The following is a 21,710-nucleotide window of genomic DNA, read 5'->3' as shown; positions in this document are numbered from 1 at the left end:
TTTATACACATTTTTCATTCTGTTGTCTCAAGAGGGCTGCACAGTTGCTGCTGCCGCTCACTTTTTTTTTTTTTGAGACAGAGTCTGGCTCTGTCGCGAAGGCTGGAGTGCAGTGGTGTGATCTCGGCTCACTGCAACCTCCGCCTCCCAGGTTCACACCATTCTCCTGCCTCAGCCTCTCGAGTAGCTGGGACTACAGGCGCCCGCCACCACGCCCAGCTAATTTTTTGTATTTTTAGTAGAAACGAGGTTTTACTGTGTTCGCCAGGATGGTCTCGATCTCCTGACCTTGTGATCCGCCCGCCTCGACCTCCCAAAGTGCTGGGATTACAGGCGTGAGCCACTGCACCCAGCCGCCGCTCTCATTTTATAGCTCAAGACACTTGTGCTCAGAAAGTTTGCCACTTGCTGAGCCATGATTCCAACCCAGATGTGCCATAACCACATTGTTTATATACCTCACCTCCCTCACAAATGTGTTCCCTGTTCTCAAAAAGGTTAGTCTTAGAAGAAGATCCAAACTTAACAACAAATAATCATATTACTTATTCCTTTATCAAATGTTTACAATGGTAAAGTGTGTTAAGTTTTGTAATAGAGGAAAGGACAAGATTCAGAGGCTGCACTAAGGAGGAAGTTGTTACATCTCCTTGGGAGGGTCAGAGAAGTCTTTAAAGAAGTATCAGTTCTCCATTGCTAGAGTAATGCTACATAATAACAATAAAACTTTCATAGCATGCATGAGTCTGTGGGGTACAGTTGATTTGGACTGGGGTCAGCTGGGTTTGCTCATATGTTTGCAGTAGACTGCAGGCTGTCTAGGCAACTGTGATATTGGCTGTGGTGGCTCACATGTTGGGGGGAAGCTTACAGTTGGCTGATCTAGGATTGTGTTAGCTGGGGTGGCTGGGCACCTTGACTTGGCACCATCTGTCTCTCCTCATCCAGCAAGGTAGCCCAGGGACACCCTTCTACAGTCACTGCTAACAAGCAAGACAAGCCCAATCACACCAGCACTTTTCAAGCCCTTGCTGTGTTGCGATTGCTAACATCTTATTGGTCCAAGCAAGTAATGTGGCCAAGCCCAGAATCAGAGTGGGAGGGTGCTGAAAGTTTCATGGCAAAAAGCAGGGATGCAGGAAGGAGTGAAGAATGGGATATTGAACCAGTCAACCTATCCCTGAAGAGGAAACATTTGAAATGAGTATTGAAGATGCATATTTGCAGCATAGCATGGGAAAGGACACTGTAGGTAGAGGCAGGAGGTGTGAAGCAACATGTTTAATTTGTGGAAACTAGAAATAAGTACAGTTAGAGTGTAGAAAGTATAGAAATGGATTGTAGAGGTAAACAGGAACCACATCACAGAGGATCTCGTACAACAGGGAATTGATAAGACAATCTTATTCAACAAGGAACTGGTAGTGTGGTGTTAGACACCATGTGCTCTGTGAACTCCTGGGTTTGTGGTCCCTTTGAAAAAGTTAAATGACAGTTTGAAGGGACAGTGTACCTCTGCTGTGCTCTCAGTTGCTCTTGGTTCTTTCATATTGTGAACATCTCAGTAGGATTGAGTGTAAGGTGACTGTTGTGTTTAACTAGATACACGTTTTTCCTACAGATTGGTTCTAATCTAAGCTGACCTCTTCTCTGGCATTTAAATCAAAGAAACAGTAATCTGTTTCAACATGGAGGATAAACTTGCTGTGATGGCCCATTGGTCAATCTCCACGTGGTACCATCTTCCTGAGGGATTTACAGGCGCCATTTTGACTGTTCTGTCCTTTCATGCTGATTTTGGAACCTAACCTCCCTCTGAAATGAGGTTTCGCTAAACAGTGATTATGATGTGGGCCATAGCGCTGAAAGAGTGAAAGACAAAAGAGATAAAGAGGGGCCAGAAAACTTAGGGCAACTTCATGGAAGATGAAAGAACTGGAGCTGTATCCTGCATAATAAGTAGGAATTAGATAGGTTTACTTATGTGTTCTCTTTTGTGAGACCATAAAGTGGTGAGGCATGGTATTGTTCCCTGATATAAACACTGTTCTGACATGTAGTTGATCTGAGATGTAGTTGATGGGTGGATGGATGAATGGGCAGATGGACAAACAGATAGACAGACCAATCGATTTATAATATAGAGATACAACATGTTTGAAAGCAAGGAGTTTGGGAAGGAAGTAAGCAGACGAAAGGAGACTCTAAAGAGAAAGAAATACACAGACAAAAAATACTCTAATGTACAAAAATAAGAGATGAGGATGGATCCTAAAATACATTAAGTGCCATGGTTTGGACTTTATCTCTCCAATGATAAGTTAGTCTGAACAAGTAAATGCCATATTGTGTGATAGCTTTAGCTGTAACTTCCATGGAAACTGGTGCTTGTTTAGGAAGAGCATCATCCATGTTCTTGGTATTAATCTTCAATTCAGAGATTAGATTAGAAATAGTATGTGTAGGCTCTCATTACTGGAAGGGGATGTGCTGACTATCTGATGTAGCCAGGCCACATAGCACAAAGTTAATGAAAGCCTGGGTTTTGCTCCAATCCCTAGAACTTAACACCTGTGTAACTTTGGGAAAATGCCATAACTTCTGCAAACCTTAAAACAACAACAAAAAAGCTTCTGCAAAATTCTCAAAACCTCTAAGGACTACATTCGTCTCCAAATTAAAACTCTCATTATTTTCAACCATAATGTATAAAACAGGAGTCTTTGTGTTCTAGCTGTATTTCTTTGGATATGTATTTTGATCATCTTAAAGGTCTATATCTTAAGATCTGCTCAGTTTCTACTTTTGTGAAATGATGATGTTGTTATTACCTAACTCATACTAGTGTGGTGAGGGTAAATAAAATAATGATCTTAAAGTGTTTAGGGCAGTGCCTAGCATCTAGAGAGTGTTCAATAAACCTTGCTTAGCTATTATATAACCTCCCAGCAGGGCAAGAATCTATGCTGAGAACTTTAGCATATGCTGAGAATTTCTATGCTGAGAAATTCATTCACGAGGAGCTCAACACCTGGAGAGTCTTATATTTTTCTTCATCAGAGCCAATTCTATTCATTCAACATGTATTTATTGAGCATCCTCTATGGCCCAAATACTTACATACATTGAAAATATAGCAGTGTACAAAATAAAATAACACGTGTGCACGCACACACACACACTGCTTTATTTATTTATTTATTTCAAAGTCCTTCAAGCTGATCTGGAAAAAGAATTGACCTCCCTACCCAAACTCTCAACCATATGTCTAATATATACTCTTTGGTACAACAGGCATCATATTTACCCCCTCTTTATGTGACAATTCTTTAAACATCTAAGGACTACTTTCTTCTCTAAATTAAAACTCTCATTATTTTCAACCATAATGTATAAAATAGGAGTCTTTGTGTTCTAGCTGTATTTCTATGTATACATATTTTTATCATCTTAACCCAACACACTTACAACAGCCATCTTTCATTTCTGGACCTCTTTGTGTCTAAAATATGAGAGGTGACGTTGTATAAAGGAACAAGTGCAGGTTCTGAAGTCATATTGGCACAGATTTAAACCCCTCTTCCATACCTTAGACAAGCCATTTAACAGCTCAGATCTTTGATATACATATCTGTAAAGTGGGCACAATATTATTATTTACTTTATTGCCATCAAGGCCAAGTGAGATAAATTATATCAAGCATGGAACACACAAAAGAAACTCAATGAGTCTCAGTTTCTCTAAACCTTGGCCTCTCCATCCCTTGTTACCTCTGAAATATTAATGTCTCATTAGTTCCCAACAGTGAGATGGCTCTTTGGAGATTATTCTTTGTCATCACTCTTTTATGCAAACCAAGCTGGCTGGCATCTCTTTTGAATAAGCAGCCCCTATTTGTGTGAGCAAAGCAGGTTAGTCCCAGGGCAGCAATCAGCACTGGTCTCTGTCAGTACTTAGCGGAGTTGGCTAATATTTTATTCATTAGCTATAAATATGGCTTTTCTCCTATTAAGAAGTGTCAGAGATAGTCCTGACTCAGGGAATCTGACTCAGACACATAAAGGAGGTACTGTTTATTTTGGGAGTAGGAAGATGACAGCAGTGTTTCTCAGGGGAGGGTCTGTGGGTGAATTCTCAAGAGTTTACCATTTTCTCTCTTGAAGTTTTTAATTTTGTGTTTTTACTTCGAGATAGTCTTTAAATGTTCATAAGCTTTTAAAATAAATCTATCAGCTTTTATTAAAAGTTGATAAGCTTATTTTGAATCTTCCCAATGACTTCTTTTATGCCCAGTACTTGGAAATATATATGTGTATTTGTGTTTTTGCAGTTTCTACCCCAAGCAGAGTGGGAAACACGGGGTCTTCTAGGGCTGGGCAGATCATGTCACTGTCTCTAGGACCTGTGTCATGCAGTGGGGAGTGGCTAATCCTGTGGAAGTGAGGAATAGATGCCTTACCAAAGGCCTTCAAGTAAAATAATGATAATTACAACAACACTGTAACCAAAAAAAAAAAATGCATTTACAGTACTGATTTGCATAGTAATGAGTACTATAAACAAAACTTTTAAGAGTATTAGGGTAATCCTGAGGGACTGAGAGTGAAATAAAGCTTAGGATGGTCAAGAAAGGCCTCTCTGATTGATTAATGGGTACAATTATACAGTTAAATAGAAGAAATAAGAACTAGTGTTTGATAGATCAGTGGGGTGACAATAATTAACAATAATCTATTGTACATTTCAAAATAGCTAGAATAGAGTAATTCAAATGTTCTTAACATAAAGAAAATTATGATAGATATCCCAATCACCCTGATTTGAACTTTACACATCATATGAATGTATTAAAATATCACATTACCCTGAAAATATGTACATCTACTATGAATCCATCAAAGAAAGACCTCTCTGAGGTAGTAGCACTGGATTGAGAACTGAATAAGGACCCAGGCCAGTTAAAGGAAGATTTAGGAGATGAACATCCCAGGAAAGAAAATAGCTGGCACAGAGACTAAAGGGAGAACCACCCTTAGCACGTTTTAAAGAAGGAGAGAGGGGTTGGAATCTCAGCTAAAGCACAGTGAGCTCAGGAAATGGGGGTGGAGTATCTTGTGAGCAGTGGAAGTAATTTGGATTTTGCTCTAAATGCATTGGGAAGACATTGGAGAGTTTTAAGCCAGGAAGTGACATGAGCTGACACTTCTTTTGTAAAGATAATTCTAGCTGCTGTATAAATAATAAATTTCATGAGAAAATAGGTGGAAACAGAAAGTGGCCTAGAAAGCCATTGCAACAACCACAGTAAAACTAGCAACCCACACTCAGTGTTTATTCTAAGTACTTTACACATGATTTCATTTATGACAATTTTAAGAAGCAGATAGTACCGTCCCATTTTATAGATAAGGACACTGAGTCACAGAGAAGTTAAGTAACTTGACATGGACAGGGTAGTCAAAATGAAATAAAATAAGTTGATGGATTCAAGACTTGTTTCAGAGGAAAACAGCAATCACTGGATCAGCTGTGGGGAGTGAGATGTGAGGGAAAGAGAAGAATCTAGGACAACATGGAGGTTATTTGCTGTTCCCATCATTGTTGATATTAAAATAGGTGAAGTGCTTGGCACACAATCAGTGCAAGACAAGAAGGATCCTTCCTGAAAGGTCTTTGAGCTTGTTTTCTACTTAATAACAGCAACCACAAAAAGCATATCATTGTGCCTTTGTACATGTACGACAGAATCACTTAAGGCTAGCTGTAAAATTGTTTGCAACTACAGTGCTCTTTCCTGAATGGCTGCACTTCAGGTAATTAAGACTGGTGCAGACCTGATCTGATTGACCAACAACAAAACAGCCTCCTTGTAGTGATATTCAAGAGGTGAAAGCAGGCCAGGAAATCCCAGCATGCTGGGATAAATTGAATCGCTACAGGAAAGTATGAAGAGAAGGAATTTTTTTGAAGCCTGTGTCCTGCCTGTGGAGTTTCAGACCCAGAACATTCAGGTAGTTTCAGTTTAAGCCACTTCAATAATTTCTTATTATCTCTTTTTAATTGGACTTCAGGGGACACAATAGGGCCACTGATTGCCTGCTTTTCATGAGGAGCAGTGAATTTACTGAGTTTTTCTCTTCTTTCTTGTTTTCAAATATTCCCCCTTAAAAAAAAAAAACTCACCTATAACTTCTATTTATTGAGCAGTTTCCATAGATAAAGACTTGCACCTTATGTCCACGCTCTCCTTTTAAAACTCCCAGCTACAACCACCCATGAGGTACAGTAAGTGCTTTGTGCACTCGCTGACCACAGAGAGTCAGATGAAGTCTTAGGGTGATGCAACTGGATCAGCAGCACCAGGGCTTACCTAGTCAGCCTGGCTCCAGAACACCGTCTTTCAATTACCACCCCAGGCTGCCTTACTGAGGATTCAAAGAACACTTTACCTACAACGAAAGAGGGCAAGGCTTAATAGACTCATGGCCTGCTCTACACATTGAGCCTGGATATGCTTTGGGCAGGAGTTCTTGAACGCCTGCCTTAGGATTTCATTTTCTATGCAGAGGGATCTGTGTGAGGGAGGCTAGCCTAGGGTGGAGCTAAAATATGAAACATTTTGGAACCAAGCCTTGCTTTTTCTCTTCAGTGGCATTCAGATGATAAGCCAGAAAAGTCATGATTGAGAAAGAAACCAGACAATCACAAGTTGCAGACTTGCGGCCTAGTTTTGTACATAGGTATATTTAGTAAGGTTGAATAGAAACTACTGTTTGAGTATAACCACATAATGAGCACTGCTTAGCCCTTTTATATCTGTTAGACTCATTCTAGACCAATGACTATCTTAGGAGACAATACTAGTTGCCACCTATAAAATGGCAATATTATTAGTAGTATTTTTATATTGAACATTGAATATTAGTATTAAGATATCGAATATACACAATATTAGTATTGTCATTTTATAGGTGAGAAACCGTGGCTTGCCCTGTTTCAGAGTTTATCTGGGATGTGAACTCAGGACCAAATTAAAGATTTTCAGCTACGTTATCCTGACTCCGTCAGAATTTTTCCACCATGAAGTGTTTTTGGAGATACCTATTAGACTGCAAATTCCATGAGAGAAGGATCATACATATTTTTCACCTTTATATGTACAGGACCCAGCAAATAGTGGGCATGAAAGCAGTAATTATTGAATGACTAACTGAGTGATGGGCCAGTAGAATAACAGATAAACAAAATGCTGGGGAGAAGGAGGAATGGACAGCATGATATCATCTTCCATTAACTTTTATGTAAATGAAGAAAACATTTCAAGATTCTGTTCTCTATACATTTCACCTTGGTTTGCATGTCCAATATTATATCCATCTAATATTGAAGCTAAATAATTAGGACAATCTGAGCACTTCCTTTGCCCTTGCATATTAGGTAAGGGCTACTGCCATGTGAGAGTGGGGACTCATGTGAGATCCTGTTTTCTCAGCTCCTTCTTGGTCTAGTGTTCAACTCCAAGTGACACCCTAACAAGAAGCTTGTCCTAATTATTTTAGCCCACATGAGAGGCACTCTCTTTTCTTCTCTCCTATTCTTTGGACTCATTAGTTTTTGAATTAAATATTTGTTTAATTAAACTAATCATTGAGCTCTTAGCATTGAGTCTTAGCATCCACTTTATATTTGGAATAAAATTCAAAAATGTACTTTTCCCAGGGCCAAGAATATCCTTCCTTATACTTCTTTATACCTATATATATTCTTACAGGTTCCTTATAGGTTTTGGTCACTGATTATTCTCCAAACTCCTCTCCTAAGCCCTCTCACCTTTGTTTCCTCTCTTCCACCCATGGACTGACCTTTGGCTAATCCTCAAACACAACAAGCTTCCCTGACCAATCAGAAGTACTTATATTTTCCTGTGTGTGTCATCATCTCCCAGATCATCACCTGATGGCTCTTTCTTATGCAGAATTCATTATTTATTTATTCATTCAATAATTATTGAGTTGCAACTATGTGCCAGTCATTTTTCTAGATGCTGGAAACGCAGCAGGAAATGAACACAAAGTGTCTGTCCTCATTAAGTATGTATTTTAGTTGGGAAGAAAAACAAATAACAAATATGATATAAGGCAATGATGTATGCTGAAATGTCAGCTTTCCTGGCTATAGCACATGTTCCCTCACCCAAGATGCTACCTATTTCATATATGATTCTGCTTTATTTTCCTGTTATTTTTTATGAATGCTTTGGATGATAATATTCATTTGACTTATTTATTTTTTATGTTTTTTTTTTAGACCATGAGAACCCTGAGTTTAAGGACCTTGATTGTTATTTATTTTTATATTCTAGAACAGTACCTGACAGAGAGGGGGAGCTCAATGAGAAAAATTAATGATGTGACATCATCTACCTGTCTGAGTTCCCAGTGTTTCTGTATGAGCATCAGAGAAGGATATAAACAAAAAACCAGTTGCTAACTGGAAGCCTACAATGTACCAGATACTAGATGAGGCAATGGGTACTGAGCAGCAAGTGATATTCAATATCCCAGAGCAAGAGAGAAAAAATTAAACTAGTTTCAAAGAGTAATAAAGTAATTTCAAGACTATGACAGTGACTGAGAAGGGTATACAACAAGTATTGTGGTGTACAGAAATAGGTGGGGAGGAGGGCTGTTTGGGAAAGCTGGCTGAAGAAGGGCCTTGCCAAAGGGGACAGAGGTTAGACCTGGTGGTTGAGAAAAAGTTGGTCATACAGAAAGCATTCCATGTAGCAGGAGCAGCCTTTGCCAAGTCTTCGAGGTAGTAGAGAGCATTGCATCCTTGTAAAATAGACAGGAGACCAGTGTGGTTGGAGAGTGATGAGTGAGGAAGAGAATGGTAGTACAGGACCTTGGAGACATGCAGAGGGATGAGATCATAAAGGTGGGGAGCGTAGTGGTTCTTTTTAAAAAAATTATTAAAAACCATAGGACACCTCTGGAAAGTCTTAAGCAGGATTGTGACAAGGTCTGAATTATATTTTGAGAAGATCATCTTGGCTGCTGTGTGGAGAATAGACTATAGAAGGGCCATGGATAATGACAATCAGAATTTTAGGAGAAAAAATATGAATTTGCACAGAGGATGTTGGTGATAAGGTCATTATAAGCAGACGAATCATGTGGACAAAAGCGAAGAGGCAGGAAACAGCCTCATGTGTTCAAGAACTATGGGTAATTTGACATGATTAGAGTGTGTAGTGTTAAGGTGTATATGGGGAAGAGGGCATACAGCATTTAATAGTTGTTCAATAAATGTTGGCTGAAGAACAGAATGGACTTAGACGGCACTCGGCTTAAGACTCAATCATATCCAGTCTATTTTTTTGATTTTCTGTTTGCCTGGGCATATCTCATTTCCCTGTCTAAATTATAAATTATTCAAAAGCAGAGAGATGGTCTAATATTTCTTTCTTACCAGCTGCATAATTAAAGTGTGTTTAAATTGAATGAATTAAAAATTAGAAGATTCATGGAGTATGTTACATGAAGTTAAGGGCATTGATTTGGGAGTCAGATAACCTTGGATTCACATTTTGAGCTCCACACACTAGCTGTGTGATCCTGGGAAAGTTATTTGATATCTCTGGGCCTTCTATTTTCTAATATGGGAAGTGGTGACATCAAATCCTTCCCCCTAGGGATGTTATGAGGATTGAGATAAATATCTCTAATTTAGCAAAGTGGAATTTCAATGTTGTAAGCTCTTAATAAATGGCAGAGATTTGTTGTTTGTTTGTAATAGCAGGGTTTGTCTGTATCAAAGTCGAATACTGTAGGTGGCAGAACAGGCAGTCGGGAGACCAGACTCCTAGTTAAAAACCTGCCACTAGTTCAGAGGGTGACCTCACTTCCCTCTCTGTAAAACAAATGGGGTTAGATATTATAGTGCACCTCAAAGAAGGCACTCTGAAATTTGAAACAAAGATATTGTAAAAATTTGACTTTAGTGATCAAAATGAGGGCTTGTGGTCATTTTGTTTCATGCTGCTGAAGTTGCCACTGGTTTATTAAGAATCTGCTTTATCAGATCTTGTTCCTAGATGAATGGGGAAAAAAAAAGTCTGCTTTAGTAGTTGTGTGACTTCCTAAAAACACTTAGAAGACAAAGTGCTTTTAGAAAGTCATTCCCAAATTCACCCTGATCCACAAGATGTAAACCTCAAAACTTACCATTTTAAAAATACAATATTTCTGTCCTCTAGTACACTAATATTACTAGCACACTTTTGTGGAATGCTTATGTGCAGAGGGCAAATATTTCATTCAATATCTATAATACACCTTTGAAGTAGATTTTATTATAACTGTTTTATAAAGCAGGAAATGGAGGCTTAAGGTATTTACCCAGTACTTTATAACTAGAATGTAGGGGAGAGCTAGGATTCCAATTCAGATCTGTTTAACCCCACGTTCCAGATCTGTCTCATATTCTGTGCTGCCTCCCAGTAGTTTCTACAGTCCTGTAGACACATTTTTCATAAATGTGGAAATAAAGTTGAAGCATAGATTTGAATCATAGAGTTATTTCTTCTCTCCAATCCAAGTTCTTTATATTGATCCACATTGTATAAAGTCAAGGTGGATCTCAGATCTAGTTTTAACGGACCATGGATAAAGGTAAAAGACATTCTCAGGTAGCAAAAAAAGGAGGTTAAAATACATCTGCAGCCTTCTTTTTTCCTCTTAACAATAATCCCAGCACTGATTTTCTCTAAAGACAATTGATCCTAAAGATGCCTTTTTGGAAACTTTGGTAAAATTTTCTTTATAATTATCTGAAATGCGATATTTATGCATTTTTGACCAAAGTAGTCTAAGAAATTGATTGGACATCTTTCAATTTTTCCCCAAATTGTTTCTTATTAATAAAATTAATTTACCATAGACCAAATTAGATTGTTAGGCTATTGAAGCATGAGGTATATGGCATAGCCGATAATTTAAGAAAGTTTCTCTTTATTACTTTATGAAGAGGGAGGGGAAAAATATGAGAGGAGAAGTCACTTATGCATTGGAGTTTATAATTTTTCTTTTTCAGCAAAATGAACTATTACATTTTTAGAATTATTACAGATAATATGCACAAAAGAAAACTAGAAAATATGCAAAATAGTCAAACAAAGGAGAGAAGACAATTGGGTGGAATGTGCTTTTGATTATAATAAATGAGGGGAAAAAAGAGAGAACTCCAACTTTTTCACTGTCTATGATAACTAAGTGAATACACATATAAATGAAAAATCAGGAAGACTATCAAAGGCTAAGACTTCATTTGTATTAAGGTGCAGAGATTATGTGTAATTTTTTCTCTTTGATACTATCCACTTTTGCTGCGATGTAGTTGTTATTTTCCATTTGCTCTAGATGCAGCTGAAGTCCCTTCAACTCTAACCTAACCCTAACTCTAGTCCCCTTCAACTGCATCTATAGCAAATGGAACTACCTCATACCAAATGTGGACAGTACAGAGGAGAAAGAATTATGAATTCACTCCATAATTCCATTTCCCTTTCTCTCTTTGCAGAGGCAACTCCAATCATGAATTTGTGAGTGTATCCATTTAGTATATTCTTAGGTTTGAGCTATAAACTCATATATCTGTTAAGGATATAGTTTTTAAATTTTTGTATAAATGACACCTTATGTTATCCTTCTGCAACTTTTTTTTACAAAGCTGTGTTTTCATATTCTATCTATGTTGATGTATACGTCATTTGTTCATCATAATTACTGTATTGTATTTCATCATATGAACACATCCCAATTTGTTTATGCATTTTGTCACTAAGGGACATGCAGATTGTTGTAAATTTTTACCATTTCAAATAATGTGTCAGTAATCATTCTCCTATATTTGTAGATAAATATAAGCAAGTTTCTCAAAGCTATTTACTTAGAAGTAGAATTGCTAAACAATACTAAATAATCAACTTCATTGTTACTAGATATTGAAAAATTATTCTCCAAAATGGGTTGTGACAATTCAAAGCAGTTTAAAGGGTTCCTGTTTCTCCACGTTCTTACCAAATAAGGTATTATTTTCAAACTGGGATTCTAGCTAATCTGATGAATGTGAACCAAATTTTCATTATCTCGATTTCCATTTCCCTGTTCACTATGAGGTTAGGAGTTTACGTTTATAAGCTATTCAGTTTAACTCTTCTGTGATGACTGGCATATACTTTTGTCCAGTTTTCTATGGGTTTGTCTTTTTCTTATTGCCAAAGTTCCTGATAGAGTCTAAATATTGTTTGTTACACTTTACTATTAAGTATGTTATTTGTGGAGGGTAACCTAGTAAAGAAAATTTATCTCCCTGGAATGCTTTTTGGGGTATTAAAATAACTTTTTTCACTTTTATTGAAACAATGTGATTAATTACAATGATATATTTTCTGATATTAAGCAATCTTTGAAGTCTTGGAATAAATTTTAGTTATTCTTGAGTTATTTTTAATACTGATTCATTTTTCAGTATTTAGTGAATTTGGGTTAAAATCTCTGAAGTGAGATTGGGCTATATTTTCTCTTATTCTTTGATCATTTTGTGGTCTTCATACCAAAATTGTATTATCTTCTTAAAATGAGTAGCGTAGCTTTTCCTCTTTTTCTATCCTCTAAAACAGTTCATTAAAACTTGTCTATAAAACTTTGGTAGAGAACAAGAAGAGAGGTGAGTTAGGGTGGAGGTAGGTACAGGGAAGAGTGTACCTTTTATCGGTGTACTACTGATAAAAGTTCTTTAATGATTTATTGGCCTATTAGTTTTTGTGTTTCTTTCTCAGTTGGTATGGCAATTTTCTACTTCCCTATAAATTTGCTAATTTTCTCTAAATTTTTAAAGTTACTGGTAGAGAGCTGATCATAACACTGTCTTAGATTTCTGAAAGCCTAAAACTATCTCTAGTTTTGTTTCTTTTCTTATCTCTAATTTGTGTCAGTGTATACATTCACTCGTGTGAATCCTTTCTCGTTTTCTTCATCAGTCACACTAAAGTTGGTCTAATATTAATATACCTGCTTCAGTTTTCTTTGGTACTATTTGGTTTGTATGTCTTTTTGATTTTTGACTTGTCTGCTGCTTTTTTTTTTTTTTTTTTTGAGACAAAGTCTCGCTCTGTCCCCCAGGCTGGAGTGCAGCGGCGCGAGCTTGGCTCACTGCAAGCTCTGCCTCCCGGGTTGACGCCATTCTCCTCCCTCAGCCTCTTGAGTGGCTGGGACTACAGGCACCCACCACCACGCCCGACTAATTTTTTCTTTGTATTTTTTAGTAGAGACGGGGTTTCATGGTGTTAGGCAGGATGGTCTCCATCTCCTGATCTCATGATCCGCCCGCCTCGGCCTCCCAAAGTGTTGGGATTACAGGCGTGAGCCACCACGCCAGGCCAATATATCAATTCAGATACATGTACTCAGATATATATCAATTCAGATACGTGTACTCAGATATATATCAATTCAGATACTCTTTATTTTAGTGGGATAGCTTAATTCACGTGCATTTATTGCAATCCTTGACCTATTTGGACTTTTCCCAATTAAGATTTACTATGCAATTTCTATAATTGCATTTTTTCTTTCCTTCTCTTTTTAAAAAATTTAAGCTTTCTCATTGCATATTTCCCTTCTACCAGTTTAGAAGTTAAATATTCTATTTCTATTATTTTTAGTAGTTACAATTAAATTTTGACATCTATAATTTACAAAGTCTAATGTTAATCAACATCTCTATCCTCGTAAATAATGCAAAGACTTGAGAATAATTTTCATAGCCCTCTTCCACTGCTTTCCATATTATTATGGAAAATAATAGTCTTAGCTATTATAATTTGAATATTGACTCCTTTTCATCATTCTCTTTCTTCTTTCTTCTTATAATCCTTAATATATGTATGTTGTACTTTCTCATTCTATCCTCCCTATCTCTTCTTATTAAATCTTTTCTGTCTCTTTATCTCTCTATGCTACATTCTGGATAATGTCGTCATATCTAAATAATTCACCAATTCTAGGCCAGTGCTCATGACTGTAATCCTAGTACTTTTGGGAGGCCAAGGCAGGTGGATCACTTGAGCCCAGGAGTTCGAAACCAGCCTGGGCAATATGGTTAGGCTTCCTTTCTACAAAAACACAAAAAAATTATCTGGGTGTGGTGGCACACACCTGTAGTCCCAGCTACTCAGGAGGCTGAGGGTGCAGATTGCTTGAGCCTGGGAGATTGAGGCCAGAGTGAGCTGATATTGCGCCACTGCACTCCACCCTGGGTGACAGGGTGAGACCCTGTCTCAACAAACGTATAATAATAATAGTAATAATAATAGTTCACCAATTCCTCCTGCTGTGGCATCTAGTCTACTTTTCAGCTTCTACACTAAATTTTTTATCTTAAGAACTATATTTTATGATCTCTATAACTCCTTTCTCCAAATCTATAGGACATTCATTTCCCTCAGTCTCTTGTTTTTACCTAATGGCTTTTATTCTTCACTTTATTTCTTTGAATACTAAAAACACATGTCTTTTAAATTAACGTTCATGTTATTCTATTATTTAGGTCCCTCATTAGTTATACCTTCTGACTATCTTACTGTAGCTCATCTCCTTGTATGATTTTCAGTTTTCACTATCAGCTTGTTCTGAGTGGGAATTTGTTTTCTTTGGAAACTACAGGTGCCATGGATTGTGGAAGCATCTTTACAGAATAATTTCAGATTTGCCTTTACAAGAGGGATTTGAATTTCAAGCATCAGTTTTGGCTTTGTGTCTCTGAAATGGACAGATGGTTTATTAAACTGCACCTCTGTATTTGGTGCTGGGTTTTCAAGTTTCTGATTTCTCACTGGTGACTCTTTCAGTTCCTGTGGCCATAGTCAGATAGCAAACTTCCAAGCTCATTCTCTGGGAGACTGGACAGATATGTTTAGTACTTGTTTTACAGACAGAACAGCATATTGTAACTCTGGACTTGATGCTGATAGCTCCATTTCAGCTTCCCATTCAGATGAGGCTTATGGTTCAGACTTACCTTCTGACTCAGACATTAAATCCCCAGCTGCCCAGTCATTAAGATTTCTCTTTATCTGGTCTCAATTTCCCTTTGTGTCCCTTGACTGCAGTTCTCACTTGCATCTTTAATTGTGAGTTTCCTCTGTATGTCTGGCACCTGGGGATTTTGCTTTATTGATTTCTATGTGGACTGTATAATCTTTATACAAGTCTTTACATTGCTATATTTCATCTAGAATTCTTATGCATTTGGAGTAGGGGTGGTGTGCCTCCCATATATGCTTAGGTCACTATATTGGCCAGACATACTTATATTATTTCTGTAATGAGGAAAAAATACAAAAAGCTTTCAAAATGTGTTTTTAAAAATGTTACATTTTAAGTAACCTTTTTTTCTCCAGGCTTTTCAATGCAGAATTTGAAGAACCACATAATTATGAGGCAACAATTTCATATCTGAGACACTCTGGCAACTCCATTAACCTGTGCACTGCAAAAGAAATTGCTGATCGTAAGTCTGCTAAGCCAATTAATAGTGTAACCCCGTGTGGAATGAAAATGTGTCAAAAATGATATTTTCCCTTTAGCTAACTGTAAGTTTAAAAATGCACAGCCATCCTGCACTACCATCTTATTTCTTTTTCTTTTTTTTCTGTGTCTGGTCTCTTAAAAATATAAATAAATTCAGCTGGGCATCAATGCTATCTCACGAAAGCTATTGCTGCCTTCCCAGCCTCTTCTTTTCTCCCCTTTACCAATCGACTCAGCTGCTTTGCCTTTTGTAGATATGAGGGAGGGAAAATCAAGATATGACGATTCATTTTTCTTCTTTCTCTTCCTATAGAAACTTCATCTCTTTTCTCCTGGTGTCTTTCTTGAAGTTCCCTGGTTACTTGGTGTGTGGAGAACGAGATAACAGACCATAAGAGTTAGGCCCCTGTGTTCAGTCTGAATAGGATCAGGGGATTTATTTAATGGATCTGACCACTGGCTCAGAGCTAAGTCTTACTGCCTTTGGCATTGCTGACAATGCTCGGGACTTTTCTTGTGCGTTAAGAGACCTTCTCAGGTAAAAAGATGAGGGAGCAGAGATTCATAGCATTTCTACAAGTTGCAACATCTTTGTTTGCCTATAGTATCAGCCAGTTCTCTATAGAAGCATACATTTTAGCGCTGGAATAAACACTAGTATTTAGTGAGCTTGTACTATAGGATACTGTAGTTCCATGTTAGGCTCCCTGTGTACAGCCCTGCTGATAGAGTGGTTTGATCAACCCTAATGTTTGATACAGGAAACTGAACATCGGAAAGATTGAGTTGCACGAGGTCATAAATATACCATGGAATAGGGTTATAATGTGAAACAGGCTCAGGCTACCTCTAAAGTCTATGCTTTTCCACAAGTTTATGCTACTTCTTATTCAAGGAAGTTTGGCTTCCCTGGAAGCAGGGTTAAAAAGAGATCATCCGGTACAACTTCTTCATTGTATGGACCAGAACCCCAAGGTTCTGGGAAAGGAAGTCATTTTCCTGGGAATACATACTTAGGAAGTTCATGTGGTGAGGATCAGGACCTATTGAAATTCTCCTCTTCTCCCTCAAGAAATAAGGGGTTGGAGAACTATTAGAAAAACTGCCTCTCTTTTAGACTGGGCAGTCTAGGTTCTCCTAAATGGCTTGTAAAATACTAGCCATAGGAAGAGCAAGTCTTGACCCCGCCCAGCACTCCCAAAAGGCAGTGCTGCCCCATACTCAGAGTATATGGGCCCCTTCTTTAGAGCAGGGCTTCTCAGATTCTAGCGTTCATACAAGTCGCACAGGGATCTTGTTAAAATGTAGATTCTGGTTCAGCAGCTCCTCCAGTGTGGGATCTGAGATTCTGTATTTCTAACAAGTTCCTTGGTGATACCAATGCTGCTGGTCTATAGACCACACTTTGAAAACAAAATCTGTGGGCACCATTTGGGCCACATTCCAACTATATGCCCTTCTACAAGGCTAAGAATTCACAGAGCCAACGGGATGCTCCAATCAGAACCTGCTCCTTCTCTCTCTGGACCATGTGACACCCCTAGAATCCACCCCCCTGCAAGTAGCTCATTTCAAGTGAAGTGGACCTCTGTTTCTGGGAAGATGGAAGAGATGTACTTTTTTGCTAATGCTCCTGCAAAGTACAGCTAAAAGCCCCAGGCGTTATGTATGTAAAACAAACATAAGAAGACTAGATGACTCTGAAAGGTAGAGAGAAGAAGGTAGACCAGTTAGGGACATCAGGCCGCAAGGAAGGATAAGGTGGTGAGTTCCCTGATTTTCTTCTTGCCTCGTATGTGTCAGTTTTGGAGGTAAAAAAGTTAGCAACCCAGAAACACCAGTGGGCACAACAGCTTCAGCTGAAGCCTTCTCTTTCTAGCCAAATGACCAGGAAAAGGGCAACTTAGAAAGACAGAAAACCTCTAGACAATAGCTGGTCTACTCCAGCCAAACATCATAGAAAAAAATGGGGCCCACCACCAACAGCAATGCTGAATGTGGGGCCTGGACATCTACCCTCAGCAGGCTGCAATGATGCACCCAACTCCTCCACTGGAGTGATGTCAGAGAAGGCCAGGTAGGGAGCTGGGATTTCCACCCCTGCCAGGTGGTAATAAAATTCCACTTAGTGTCCATAAAGATTATGTGGGGAACTTTGACTTTCACTCTCCTTCCAGAAGTAACAAGATGTCCTTCTCTCTACCTCAAAGGATGGTGTCAGGGGAGAGCTAGTAGAAAGGATCTTCATAACCACCCAGCAGTAAAAAGGCCACCCTCTCCTTATTACTGTCGGCGAAGGTCATACGGGAAGCAATAACAGGGCACTCTACTCTTTCCAGCTAAGATGTTATCAGCAGAAGCCTGCTGGAGAGCCAAACTCCTTCCTACTCCTGCCCAGCAGTGATGAGGTGCTCTTTTCTCACTTGGGTATTATTACAAACTGATTGCTTGTTACTCTCTAAAATGTTGGAAACCTACCCCCTAATGCAATGGTATTTAGGAGGTGAGCTCTTTCGGAGGTAGTTAGTATTACATGAGGTCATGAGGGTGGAGCCCTCACGAATGCGATTAGTGTCTTTACAAGCATTCCAAAAGAAATTGCTTTTTTCTTCTCCTTATGAGGGCACAGCAAGAAGACGGCTCTCTATGAACCAGGCAGCAGGTCTTCACCAGAATTGAATCTGTTGTCACTTTGATCTCGGAACTTCCCACTCCAGAACTATGAGGAATAAATTTCTGTTATTTATTAGCCATGCAATTTATGGTATTTTGTTATGGCAGCTGAATCCGAAAAAAAAAAAAAATGCCTGCCAAAATTGAGATGGCTGAAATACTAGAATTTTCTGACTAAGACTTTAAAACAGCTTTTATAAAATTTTCCAATGCATAGTTATGGACATGCTTGAAATAAATGAAGCAAAGTCTTATCAAAGAAATAAAATGTTTTTATAGAGAAATAGAAATGTAAAAAAAATGACAATGTTAGAACTGAAAAATAAAAAGGTCAGTGGATGTGCTCAACAGCAGAATGGAGGGACAAAAGAGTCAATGACTTAAAAATAAACAATAGTAACTACCGAATCTGAACAAGGAGAAAATAGACTGAAAAAAAAAATGAAAAGAGCTTCAAAAAACTTGTGAGACTATAACAAAAGATTTAACATTCATGTCATTAGACTTCTGGAAAGAGAAGAGAAGGAGTGCATGACTGAAGAAGTACTTGGAGAAATAGTGACTGAAAACTCCCCCAATTTGGCAAAAGACATAATGTGGGTCAGGAGCGGTGGCTCACACCTGTCATCCCAACACTCTGGAAGGCTGAGGCAAGTGGATCACCTAAGGTCAGGAGTTCAAGACCAACTTGGCCAACATGGTGAAACCTCATCTCTACTAAAAATACAAAAAATTAGCTGGGTGTGGCAGTGGACATCTGTAATTTCAGCTATTCGGGAGGCTGAGGCAGGAGAACCTCTTGAACCCAGGAGGTGGAGGTGGCAGTGAGCCGAGATCGTGCCATTGCACTCCATCCTGGGCAATAAGAGCAAAACTCCATCTAAAAAAAAAACCCATAATAATAATAATAATATGACAACAGATTCAAGAAACCGAGCAAATCTAAAACAAATGCAATCTCACGAAGAATCATAATCAAACTTCTTAAAGACAGAAAAATTCTTGAAAGCAAGTAGCAGGAAGGAAACAATAAGGATAAGATTAGAAGTAAATGAAATGAAATGAAAACAAAAAACAATAGAGAAAATCAATGGAACCAAAAATGTGTTCTTTGAAAAAACAATCAGTAAAATTGACAAACTTCTAGCAAGGTTGAAAAAATTGATAAACTTCTAGCAAGGCTGAAAAAGAAACAGAAAGAAGATATAATATTAAGACTGAAACAGGGATATCATTATAGACCCTGTAGATATGAAAGCAATAATAAGGTAATATTATGAACAACTCTCCACATATAAACTTAACAACTTAGATTAAAAAAAAAAAGGAACAATTCCTCAAAAAGCACAAATTACCACAACTCACCCAAAATAATTTGAATATCCCTGTAACTCTTAAGAAAACTGAATGCATAGTTTAAAAAATCCCGCAAAATGAACTCTAAGTCAGGTGATTTCACTGAAAAATTCTATTAGGCATTTAAAGATGAATTAATACCAATTTTATACAATCTTTCCCAAAAATGGAGGAGAAAATACATTTTGTTTTTTTAAAGTTAGTATTACCATGATCTCAAAACCAGACAAAGTCAGTACAAAAGAAGAAAACTTCAGATCAATATCCTTAATTAGTATGGTCATGAAAATCCTCGACAAAATATTAGCAAATAGAATTCAGCAACATAGAAAATTAATTATTCTTCATGATCAAGTGTGGTTTATTCTTCATTTGTTAATGGTATATAAGAGTGCAGAGATGCAAAGCTGGTTCAATATTCAAAAATCAACAAAATCACCATGTTGGCAGGATAAAGAAGAAAAATCAGACAATCTGTGCAGAAAATAATTTAACAAAATTCAACCCCCATTTATGATTTTTAAAAACTGTCATAAAAATAGGAATAGATGGGGACTCTATTGTCTTCCTCAACTTGATAAAGAACATTTACAGGAAGCCTCTAGCTAATCATGATTCTTAATGGTGAAACACTGATTGCTTTACCCCTACTACCAGTAACAAGGCAAGAATGTCTGCTGTTACCATTGCTATTGGGACTTTTCCAAGGTCATACAGATAGGATGAGGAGAAGGAACAAAAGGCCTCCAAGCCATGACCATGTGTTATGACACTAGCAGTTGGAGGGCTGCTGAGAACCATCTTCAGATATTAGTCCTTTCTCTGCCCCCACAATAAAACTAGTCAGTGGAGAGAGGGTTATGTATTTCTGTGCCGAAAGTAAGCGAGGACTCCCATGCTGTAGATCACATGCTCTTGTCATAATTCTTAGTCCGTTCCTGACTCTTTGGGATGTAGCCCTTTATCCTCTATACTCCTAACTTGGAATATATGTTGGAATTCCTACCTAAGTTTGGATAGCTTAGCTTACCATGAAAGAACCTCCACTTTGTTAAACAGCAGTAACGACATTTTGAACACATTATTAATTGAATGTGTATTATCTTTGTTTACTAGCCATGGCAAATAAGGCTTCTCCAGGCTTTGGTTTCATCATTTCTAAGACAGAAGAAGTAATAATATCCATCCCAAGGTGGTTAGGAGAAGCAAAGAGCTCATGATTTGTTTTTGAAAAGCATAGACAAGTAAATAAATTGGAGTAGAAAGAAGGAGATTATTATTCTTAAAATTGGAAAGCAAATTCATATCAGGAATGGATATTGGGCAAACTGTATCACAAACAGGTATTTTTAAAGTATTAAGTGTAAAATTACCTAATTTTATGTGTACAATTATGTGTACAAGTATTATGTGTACAATTACTCAAGTTGAAATACATATTATTAATTAATCATGTAGAATTTTAGGTCTGTGTCAACAATTGTATGCTGATAGTCCCTAAAGAAAACCTAGCATTTCATTGATTTTATCAGTAGATTATATGTTTAGAATAATAAAAGCTTGGAAATGCAACATGTTGTTTGGTCAGTTTTCTAAAGCTTCAAGACTTTAGCAGCAAGAAAGAGAAAAGCAGAGGGAGAAGTCCTACTTTTATGCACATATGTTTACTAACAGTAGGGAGAAAACTTTTATAAATAACTTTTAAGCAAAGAAAAACCAAACAAGCAATTTTATCAAAAAATTTGCCATTTTCTATACAATATCCAGTGTTCTGCTAGGTATATTAAATTTCTTTTCTTTTTCTTTCTTTCTTTTTTTTTTTTTTGTGATGGAGTCTCACTCTGTTGCCCAGGCTGTAATACAGTGGCATGATCTCAGTTCACTGCAACCTCTGCCTCCCGAGTTAAAGCGATTCTCCTGCCTCAGCCTCCCGAGTAGCTGGGATTACAGGCCTGCCACTGTGCCTGACTAATTTTTGTATTTTCAGTAGAGATGGTGTTTCACTATCTTGACCAGGCTGGTGTTGAACTCCTGACCTTGTAATCCACCTGCCTCAGCCTCCCAAAGTGCTGGGATTACAGGCATGA

The 21,710-nt window shown here is 37.8% G+C and overlaps 1 protein-coding gene across 5 annotated transcripts in view; it reads left to right on the top strand.

The window, feature by feature from the left end:
• Positions 1–21,710, top strand: part of FYB2 (FYN binding protein 2) — a 95,501-nt gene that overhangs the window by 31,532 nt on the left and 42,259 nt on the right. For all 5 annotated transcript variants that reach the window (XR_001905430.2, XM_017961863.2, XM_017961865.2 and 2 more), the window contains exon 5: positions 15,465–15,574. Coding sequence is in view for 4 of the 5 variants with exons in the window: in XM_017961863.2 (XP_017817352.1) it covers positions 15,465–15,574 (110 nt within the window). In the remaining variant the exon portion in view is untranslated. The remainder of the gene's footprint in view (positions 1–15,464; positions 15,575–21,710) is intronic.

This window comes from Papio anubis, chromosome 1, assembly GCF_008728515.1.
Source record: "Papio anubis isolate 15944 chromosome 1, Panubis1.0, whole genome shotgun sequence".
NCBI classification, from domain to species: Eukaryota; Metazoa; Chordata; class Mammalia; order Primates; family Cercopithecidae; genus Papio; species Papio anubis.
This window is presented reverse-complemented; position numbering and strand designations above follow the sequence as displayed.